Below are 11,090 nucleotides of genomic sequence, written 5' to 3'. Positions count from 1 at the left end.
AAGTGAACTAGAGGAAAATAGAAGAAACTGTTTAGAAACCCTGTGATCTTGAGCAAAGGATTTGAAATAGTGAAGGCCACCACAACATTACGAACATTGAGCAAAGTTGGAACCAAGGGCCTGATTCATGGAAGTGTTTTATAATTGCGCAATCCCATAGGAAAACGTTCCATGAATCGAGACCCAAGTGTTTTAACAAAAGAATATTCAGATTCAAATAAGCTTTATTTTGGAAAAACAAAATAATGAATTCACTAATTCAAGCCACTTCTATATATCCAGTGCTTGATTGCCAAGTGTGTTTAGCCAGGATTAAGTGTTAAGAAACCTGATCTGTCTCCTATTTAAAAATCTAGAGTGTATATGTTGTCCACATGAGGGAATGAGAACTTTTGGGCAAGGCCTGCACTAACCCCACATCGATACATTCACTAAAGCCCTGATTGGGCTTACGTCTCTGATGCTGCATCCTACCTGCAGCTTCACAATGGTTGCCTGGCAACAGCCTTACTCCCTCTATCCTGAAACCAGCAGCTCTTGACTCCTCTAAGCCAACAAGGGCAGAAGGAGCCATGATACCACCACCATGAAACGAGAACCTAAAAACAGCTTTTTCACTCCAGATCCTTATTACATCCCTGGGTAAGTTCCATATGACACTGAGTAAGTACTACATTAACCCTGCAATCATTTTTTGCCTGAGTTGCGCCCGAGATGTACCTTCATGTTAATGTACTGCCTAGAAATAGAAACTTTACCTGTAAGCTGATTATAGTTGATCAGTTACTTTGCTGATTGCCTAACTCTGCAATTCCAAGTATAGCGAAGCACCAGCCTGTGTTAACACAAAGAATGTCAGATTCCCGAATGTTGTGGACTCTGCCTATTTCTCCCAACTCACAAAGTAATCTGGCACCACATGGTGACATCAAGTTGCCAGAAGGGCCTCATTTCTAAGGCACTAGTATGTCCATTCGCCAGTTCCACATTCTTCCTGGGATGGCAGACATGGCTTTCTCACATAGAAGCCAGTGAAGACAGAGCAAGAAGTTGCTCCTTTTTCACTAACTCTTTTACCAAGAAACTCTGTTTAGACAATCCTTATCCACATTTCCCCTCTGCATATACTTCTGGCTTTCTTATGACCCCCGCCCCCTCCACCTGCCAGCTCTCACTGCATGTTCATTCTTGATTCTTCATTCTTGATTTATTCAGACAACACAGATTCGGAATAAAACAATTTTCCCAATTGTATTGGGCTAGTAAAAATATTATTTTGACAAGCACTATTTGAATAAAAATAAGTTCAAATGAATGGGATAGCCTATTGTCTATTTTCCGATCATGGGTTAGTAAATGGTGTACCTAAGCTGGTAACATCTGGCCTTGAGTGCAAGACAATAGCTATGCATTCAAAGCTGTACACATCTTCCTCACCACCTATAAGCAGCAAGGAAGTAGATGTGAGAATAAGTCGATGTCAAGATATAGTTCAGGTATCTTAGTCAGTGGTGGACTTCCTTCCCAATTGCGCCGCCCTTGCCTAAGACAGCCATTGAAAAACAATATTGCCGTCCGTCAGCAAGTCACCCAAACAAAGTCATCCATGAGTGGGCAAGTTATCCCTTTTTTATGTTAGACTGTTTTTTCAAATAACAGTTGCGAAATCGGCATTCCACAAAAATGTGTACTGGTGCAAGCAGGGCAGGAGTATGGGTTGTGTGGCCAGCCGGCATCTTGGCCCTTCAGACCTTTGCTGTGGCCCGCCTGGCATCACCTCTGCTCTGGCTCAGCTGCCACCCCGGGCACAGAAGCGATAAGGGGGCGTCTCCAGAGTTTAGCATTTGCTGAGCCTTTGAGTGCATTTATTTTACCATCGACCTCGACTACAGGATGAGGGCAGATGGTCATGAGTAACCAATTCTGCAACAGTCACGTGGTGATGAGGGGGAGCAGCGAACAGGATGAAAAAGCTCAGAACAAAGATGCAGCCTTACATGGGCAGTTGCTGCAATCATGTGCAAGGATTGCCTCCCAAAACCTAAATAATGCCATCCAATGCCGGGTAATGTCTACCAAGCGCAGCAGCAAACATATCTTGCATTTTCCCTCCCTCGCCACTAACGTAACCAACCCCTGCCCCCTCTTTTAGATCTGCTACTGCTGGTGTGTCTGGAGATCATGCAAATGGCAATGGTGTGAGTTATCTCTGTAACAGAGGAGAACATAACGTGGTGTAGTCACCAAATGAATGCAAGACTCACATGTCCATTTGTCGCCATCCTACGCCAAGTGCAGGCCCAAATGTCTCTGTACTGCCAGTTAATGCCTGATGCAAGGCATAGTCACCATATGTAAGATGCAACCCTCAAGTGTCCAGTAAAATGCCTTCATATCTGTGAGAAACCTGAAGGTGTCTCACCCGCTAGTCCCTGCGATCTGTCACCCAGGTGGCCAGGACACAGCCATCACTTTTGGATCCAGTTCCTGGGGGTGGACCAGTGCGGGAGGATCACCTGGATGGGGGGTCTTCGGCGAGTGGAAGTGGGACAGCGGATGGTGAGATGCGGTATCCCCTTCCCTGTAACACCTTTACCCCATCCTACCAGGTAGGATACTTAGGAACTCAACCCCCTCCCCCTTTCCCGACACAAGCACTTCCTCACAAACAGCTCACTGTGAGAGAAAACGGGCTAATACCCAAGCCGTATACCTGACATGTCCCAACACAAGGGTCAGGCAAAGTCAGGCAAGTACTGATAATTACACACACCTGACTTCCATCACACTTCCCCACACTGATAAAAGGAGGAGCATGAAAGCACACGCTAAGCGAGGCAAAGCACACGAGGAAGCAGCAGTTCCGAGATGCTAGTTTAATACAAGGAGAAACCGGCAAGACCAGAGAGGGTTGCAAGGAGGGAAGTGACCTTGACCTTTTCGGAGAAAAAACATTACTTTCACGAGCCCTCGAGAATAAGAAACATAAGACCTGGAATGAAAGTTGAAGTGAGTTGCATTGTGTGACAGAGAACCAAGGGCTCTCCCGCGTCGATAGCCAAGGCAGGGTGGAACGATTGCCTCCATGGTACTGTCGTTGGCTCGTACAACAAAACAGAGCCAGTAAAGTCAGCACAGGGAGACTGATAGCAGACCAGTCTGTGTTAGAACAAAGGTTGCAAGCGGCAACTTTGTATGAAGCAATCTGAAGAACCCGTGTGTGAAGCGTATGTGGTGAGCGACGCAAATATAATTGAACATCCAAAGAGTGACTGAACTTTTGAAGCCAAGATAGATACTATATACAGAGTGGTCCGGCACATTGTGGTTTGCTCATTCGAAGGTCTCTGTTATGTATCCCACTCAGAGGTGGCAAATTTGAAATGTGAATTGTGAAATCGATGTGGTCCTGCAAAGGTTCGAGCTAAATCCTGTGCACATTTAAAAGTCTTCAATAGCTAATACAAACTGCAATTGGTCTGAGCCCGGGTGAGGGAAACTGGTTGTGTAATAGGAAGGATCTGAGCCCGGCTGACGGGGATCTGCGGTGAACTGTGAGTCACCTGAGAAGGGATATTCTTTGAACATTGGAGAGGGGGATCTGAGCCCAGAAGAGGGGGATCCAAAGTAACGATTGTGGTATAAAAGGGATCTGAGCCTGGCTGAGGGGGATCCAGGGTGAAGAATCAATCACCTAACTTGAGTGTTTGTAAGAGGAAAATAACTTTTCGTTTGTTTTGGTACATCAGGCCCTCTGCATCAAGAGACTTTGATAACTTAAGAGACTTGGGCACAGAAGGCCCTGATGCTGGTAATGGAACTGTGTCCTCATGCCAAGAAGCTCGAGAGTGTGCTATGCTCGAGTGAACCGCCTTGTCCGTGCTGAAAATGTGGGGAAGGGAGGCCAATGGCCTGAGCATCCAGACATATAATTTTGTGAACACTTCTTTCTTTTTCATGAACACTACCCTACACTATTTGTATTTAGCGGTAAGGCTTGGCAATCGTGTTTTTTTAGTATAGGTCCTTTTAATTTGACGAGACCCGTATAGGCCCTTTTAATTTGACGAGACTCCACTAGGACTGCATTATTATTATTTGATGGTCGTAGCTTGCTCGCATCCGTAGATTTAGGATTAGATAAGCGTTCATCACACCCTTGTTAAAGTTCAATAAACACCCTTGAACTGTGGTCACTTGTGTCTGTCTTACTCTTGATGCCATGCCTTCCTTACATATCCCAAGCAAAAGCTCAAATGTTATGTGCTAAGTTTTGTTCTCTATCTCCATGAGTGGCCTCTTGGCACTATAACCATGACATCCAAAGGTCCAGTGAACAAGGTCTTCAGTTTTCTTTTAAAGATTAGGAGCTAGGGTGTGTCTCTCAATGCCACCCAGTAGCAGTTAGTGCCCCAGATTCATGTTACTGGCACACATTCCTTTAAAATGTATGATATTAAAATAATTTTCTAAAAAGGTCATCAATAAGTTCTCGAGCGACTTTTTTAGAATTCCATCACATTTCGATGAGTGTTTCTTTCGCAAGATGCTTTAAACTGCATGATTCTGGTACAATTTCGGTTTTTCGTGATTATTCCATGTAGCCATTCTCTCGATACCCCTATAACTTGCTCTTTGCATCTCTTCATGTCTTACTAATGCTACTTGCTCAATGTGCTTTAAAATACACCACTTGGCACTAGTTTCATCCAGTGTTCCTTGGGAGAGAAATGCCAAACCCCCTGCTCATTGGGTCACATTTCATTGATGGTGGTAACCCAAGAACCGCCTATTTTAGAGCCAACCACATTACATGTGTGGGAGATTATAAACATGAAATTACTCCCTTGGAGGGCTGGGACCAGTAAGTAGCCCTGTATTCCAAAGTGGAATATTTCCTTGGAATACCTCATTTTTTCCCTCCAGCCAAGTGTTGAAGGTAACATTTCTAAATGTGTTTACCTCTGCAGAAAAGAAGCGCACTGCTTTCCTTCAAGACAGGGAAACACTTTTTGTATTAGGACATTGTAAGGGAATGAAAATGTACGCATCTCTGATGCCCACCTTCACCATGTAATGCATAAAAGGGTCCACCTTAAACTGGCCTCATTATGAGTTTGGCGGTATTTTGGTGGTAAATCCACTGAAACACGTCCAAACTCGATTACCGTTACTGCCACTTGGACCCTCAGATTTACCGAAGGATAAGAAGTGGCGGTAGGTCGGTGTAAGTTCCCAGTTTTGGAGTCCACAGGACTCCAATTGGATTATTGAGGAATTACCACTGACGGTAATTGCCCACGTTAATTCCATAACTGCTGCACATTTTTGGTGATAAGGTGGAGGATTTACCTCCAGTTTTTTGTTTGGTGGAGTTTTGTCCTCCAGCATGATCACGAAATTCATAGTAAGGTGGTGGGTTAGCCTGGCAGTAATGGAATTACCGCCATGTAACCTCAATTTTTCCTGCACTGCTGTACTCATAATGAGGCCAATATACAGTAGTGGTATGATCAATGATAGTACATAAGCCATTTCCATCCTCAATGGAAATTATGAAAATATACTTTTTATGTGGATTTACTGAAAAATGACCGGTGCTAGTTGAGTACAACTCTTGCTGCTACTTCTATGATGACTGCACACCTGTAATGAGGAGGACTCTCAGATTACCACTGGTCGTAATTATCAAGAAAGAAACTTGGGTCCTTTAATGACGCCAATGCCGTGGTATTTAAAAAGCATAACATTCTATTCATTTTACTGGCTCGATGTGCTTTTAAGAATAACTATTTTTTGGGACTTGGAAACCCTATCGTCATCAAAACTGAAGAATTGATTTTTGGGGGGACTTTGAATGTTGGGCAGTGGCAAGCGAACAATGCAGCCCCCAGTCCAAGACAAAACTAAACTTTTTGGCCCCTTAACGAATATTTGGGAGTACCCCTGAGTCGGGGGTCATTACTAGTTGGGCTGAAAAGGCAGTTTCCACTGCACGCCCAATGTAGAGTGGAGTTGAGTTGGAGGGTAGATCTGGTGATATGCCACTGGAATACCCTACGAGGTATTTTGAGTTTGAGTTCCCAAACAGAAATGTATAAAAAATTATAACATTTTAAAATGGCTTCTAAATTTTGTTTTTCACTTTTTTTACTGTACAGAAGGGAAGCGATTTTACAGCAGGAAGCACTTCCCTTCAAAACAGTGAAAAACTTGGTATTTTGGGCCTTTGTAAGGGCCATTATATGGGGGTGAGCATGCAGGCATCTCTGATGCCATGCTCTCACCTCCTTCCCTATGTAATGAGCAAAAGGGTTAGACTTGACACTTTCATACATTTAAAAAAGAAATCAGCAGTGGTATGAGCCACCAATGTGCATTATCCATTTCCATCATCAACATGATGGTCGAATTCGATTAAAAAAAAAGAGCAAATTAAATTGTATTTGTGGAATACCTGTGACGGTATTCCAAGAACACTTCTGTTGCTAATGGTGCAGGTGCTTCCGTGACAACTCTGCTTTCCGGGGACGTTGCGTCCAGCAGGTCAGTCCTGCTGGGCACAGAGACCACGGAAAGCAGAGTTGTAGTCTGCTGGTCAGGAAACGGGTGCCGGTACGCTGCTACCGGCACCCTTATTTCCAGACCGGAACACTTGCAATGAGGCCCAATAAGTCTCAAAATATGCAACACAAAGACGGGGCAACACAAAAAGGATAATAAAATGAAAGGCAACAGAACAAGACAATACACAACACTAAAACCGTGATGACAAAGTGTCCTCCATGAGATATTGGGGAAGGGAGTTAAGCATATGTTTCATTGTAGATCCTCAATAATATGGCTGTCTAGTCAAATGGTCGACAGACAAAGGGTCGACAGTCAAAAGGTCGACACAATTTGGTCGACAGGTCAAATGATCGAATTTTTTTTTTAGTTATATATATTTTTTTTAGGTTTTCGTTGATGGGAAAAAAAAGTGTTTTGTAGCAAAAAAAGGGGGTTGGGGGGACGCCCCCTGACCCCCAAAAAAAAAAATGTGAAAAAAAAAAATTCAATCATTTGACCTGTCGACCTTTTGGTGTCGACCATTTGACCTGTCGACCCTTTAGATTCGATCATTTGACCTACAACCCCTCATATGCACTTGTATACCTACAGGTACTCAGGACTCATTAACCTATTAGTATTACTATTATAATTAGTATTATTTGCATTTGTATTGCGCCAAAAACAAGCCCAGAGGCATCAGGGCGCTCACAAAATAGGCAACAGAAACATACACTAAAACAAAGGCAGGCACAGAGCCACTCACACAGATATGGCATGAAAAGCACACAGGAAAAGCAAGCTAATCAATAAACTAATCACCTTTACAGATGAGCCTTCAGATCTCATTTAAAAGGTTTGAAGAGACGACAGCCCTGCAGCTCGGGTGGCATAGCATTCCAGAGCATAGGAGCGGCATAGTCAAAGGTGCACTGCCCGCCTGACACCAGATTCATTCTCGGTAAGACCAAGAGATTAGCAGAATTAGACCTCAAGCTTCTTCGAGCAGGTGACCAGGAAACTCTTTCAGATAAATAGCTGCGGCTAACACCAAACAGGCATGTATGAGTGAGAATAAAAAGCTGGAACGTTATGCGAGCATCCACAAGTAGCCAATGAAGTGCACGCCTGGCCTGAGACACATGATCTCTTCTTCCCAGTCTTTCAGCAATTCGCACAGCAATATTTTGTATCGCCTGCAATTTAGCGATACTGCCCTTACTAATTCCATGCAGCAGGCTAGGTTCCGACAATATTATTAATATGGGCCTTCATGGAAATTTCAGAGTCTAAATAGACGCCTAATATTTTGACTTTGTCTAAAATAATGATAGTAATAGTACATCCCGCAATAGTAAAGATTGAATACTCGGGACCTAGTCTTCTTGTGTCTCACGGCAGAACCTGCTAGCATTAACTCTGTCTTGGAGTAATTTAGTGCCAAGCCATTATGGGCCATCCAATGCTGGATGAGGGAGTACACCTCATTGATGACCTCAGTGTCCTTATAATCCCCAGAGATGGGGAGAAGGCACTGAGTATTGTCAGCATAATTAGTGTAGGTAATGTCCTTTGCATTTAGTAATTTCGAACAGGGGTTTTGTAAAGATGTTATATATGGTTGGTGATAAACACGAGCCCTGTGGCACCCTGCAAGGCACATTGACAGCATCAGCGGATTTGGCCCCACTAAACACTCAAGCCGACCGGCTTGAGTATAGGCCCTTTTAATTTGACGAGACCCGTATAGGCCCTTTTAATTTGACGAGACGCCACTAGGACTGCATTATTATTATTTGATGGTCGTAGCTTGCTCGCATCCGTAGATTTAGGATAAGATAAGCGTTCATCACACCCTTGTTAAAGTTCAATAAACACCCTTGAACTGTGGTCACTTGTGTCTGTCTTACTCTTGATGCCATGCCTTCCTTACATATCCCAAGCAAAAGCTCAAATGTTATGTGCTAAGTTTTGTTCTCTATCGCCATGAGTGGCCTCTTGGCACTATAACCATGACATCCAAAGGTCCAGTGAACAAGGTCTTCAGTTTTCTTTTAAAGATTAGGAGCTAGGGTGTGTCTCTCAATGCCACCCAGTAGCAGTTAGTGCCCCAGATTCATGTTACTGGCACACATTCCTTTAAAATGTATGATATTAAAATAATTTTCTAAAAAGGTCATCAATAAGTTCTCGAACGACTTTTTTAAAATTCCATCACATTTCGATGAGTGTTTCTTTCGCAAGATGCTTTAAACTGCATGATTCTGGTACAATTTCGGTTTTTCGTGATTATTCCATGTAGCCATTCTCTCGATACCCCTATAACTTGCTCTTTGCATCTCTTCATGTCTTACTAATGCTACTTGCTCAATGTGCTTTAAAATACACCACTTGGCACTAGTTTCATCCAGTGTTCCTTGGGAGAGAAATGCCAAACCCCCTGCTCATTGGGTCACATTTCATTGATGGTGGTGACCCAAGAACCGCCTATTTTAGAGCCAACCACATTACATGTGTGGGAGATTATAAACATGAAATTACTCCCTTGGAGGGCTGGGACCAGTAAGTAGCCCTGTATTCCAAAGTGGAATATTTCCTTGGAATACCTCATTTTTTCCCTCCAGCCAAGTGTTGAAGGTAACATTTCTAAATGTGTTTACCTCTGCAGAAAAGAAGCGCACTGCTTTCCTTCAAGACAGGGAAAACACTTTTTGTATTAGGACATTGTAAGGGAATGAAAATGTACGCATCTCTGATGCCCACCTTCACCATGTAATGCATAAAAGGGTCCACCTTAAACTGGCCTCATTATGAGTTTGGCGGTATTTTGGTGGTAAATCCACTGAAACACGTCCAAACTCGATTACCATTACTGCCACTTGGACCCTCAGATTTACCGAAGGATAAGAAGTGGCGGTAGGTCGGTGTAAGTTCCCAGTTTTGGAGTCCACAGGACTCCAATTGGATTATTGAGGAATTACCACTGACGGTAATTGCCCACGTTAATTCCATAACTGCTGCACATTTTTGGTGATAAGGTGGAGGATTTACCTCCAGTTTTTTGTTTGGTGGAGTTTTGTCCTCCAGCATGATCACGAAATTCATAGTAAGGTGGTGGGTTAGCCTGGCAGTAATGGGATTACCGCCATGTAACCTCAATTTTTCCTGCACTGCTGTACTCATAATGAGGCCAATATACAGTAGTGGTATGATCAATGATAGTACATAAGCCATTTCCATCCTCAATGGAAATTATGAAAATATACTTTTTATGTGGATTTACTGAAAAATGACCGGTGCTAGTTGAGTACAACTCTTGCTGCTACTTCTATGATGACTGCACACCTGTAATGAGGAGGACTCTCAGATTACCACTGGTCGTAATTATCAAGAAAGAAACTTGGGTCCTTTAATGACGCCAATGCCGTGGTATTTAAAAAGCATAACATTCTATTCATTTTACTGGCTCGATGTGCTTTTAAGAATAACTATTTTTTGGGACTTGGAAACCCTATCGTCATCAAAACTGAAGAATTGATTTTTGGGGGGACTTTGAATGTTGGGCAGTGGCAAGCGAACAATGCAGCCCCCAGTCCAAGACAAAACTAAACTTTTTGGCCCCTTAACGAATATTTGGGAGTACCCCTGAGTCGGGGGTCATTACTAGTTGGGCTGAAAAGGCAGTTTCCACTGCACGCCCAATGTAGAGTGGAGTTGAGTTGGAGGGTAGATCTGGTGATATGCCACTGGAATACCCTACGAGGTATTTTGAGTTTGAGTTCCCAAACAGAAATGTATAAAAAATTATAACATTTTAAAATGGCTTCTAAATTTTGTTTTTCACTTTTTTTACTGTACAGAAGGGAAGTGATTTTACAGCAGGAAGCACTTCCCTTCAAAACAGTGAAAAACGTGGTATTTTGGGCCTTTGTAAGGGCCATTATATGGGGGTGAGCATGCAATCTCTCACCTCCTTCCCTATGTAATGAGCAAAAGTGTTAGACTTGACACTTTCATACATTTTAAAAAAAAATCAGCAGTGGTATGAGCCACCAATGTGCATTATCCATTTCCATCATCAACATGATGGTCGAATTCGATTAAAAAAAAAGAGCAAATTAAATTGTATTTGTGGAATACCTGTGACGGTATTCCAAGAACACTTCTGTTGCTAATGGTGCAGGTGCTTCCGTGACAACTCTGCTTTCCGGGGACGTTCCGTCCAGCAGGTCAGTCCTGCTGGGCACAGAGACCACGGAAAGCAGAGTTGTAGTCTGCTGGTCAGGAAACGGGTGCCGGTACGCTGCTACCGGCACCCTTTTTTCCAGACCGGAACACTTGCAATGAGGCCCAATAAGTCTCAAAATATGCAACACAAAGACGGGGCAACACAAAAAGGATAATAAAATGAAAGGCAACAGAACAAGACAATACACAACACTAAAACCGTGATGACAAAGTGTCCTCCATGAGATATTGGGGAAGGGAGTTAAGCATATGTTTCATTGTAGATCCTCAATAATATGGCTGTCTAGTCAAAT

At 43.2% G+C, this 11,090-nt stretch overlaps 1 protein-coding gene across 1 annotated transcript in view; it reads left to right on the top strand.

The window, feature by feature from the left end:
* Positions 1 to 478: 478 nt before the first annotated feature.
* CIMIP2A (ciliary microtubule inner protein 2A) overlaps positions 479 to 11,090 on the top strand; it is a 511,305-nt gene continuing 500,693 nt past the window's right edge. Inside the window, exon 1 of the mRNA XM_069609900.1 lies at positions 479 to 642. Coding sequence (XP_069466001.1) covers positions 587 to 642 — 56 coding nt within the window. The 5' untranslated portion in view covers positions 479 to 586. The remainder of the gene's footprint in view (positions 643 to 11,090) is intronic.

Source organism: Ambystoma mexicanum, chromosome 8, assembly GCF_040938575.1.
Source record: "Ambystoma mexicanum isolate Mex_15411 chromosome 8, UKY_AmexF1_1, whole genome shotgun sequence".
NCBI classification, from domain to species: Eukaryota; Metazoa; Chordata; class Amphibia; order Caudata; family Ambystomatidae; genus Ambystoma; species Ambystoma mexicanum.
This window is presented reverse-complemented; position numbering and strand designations above follow the sequence as displayed.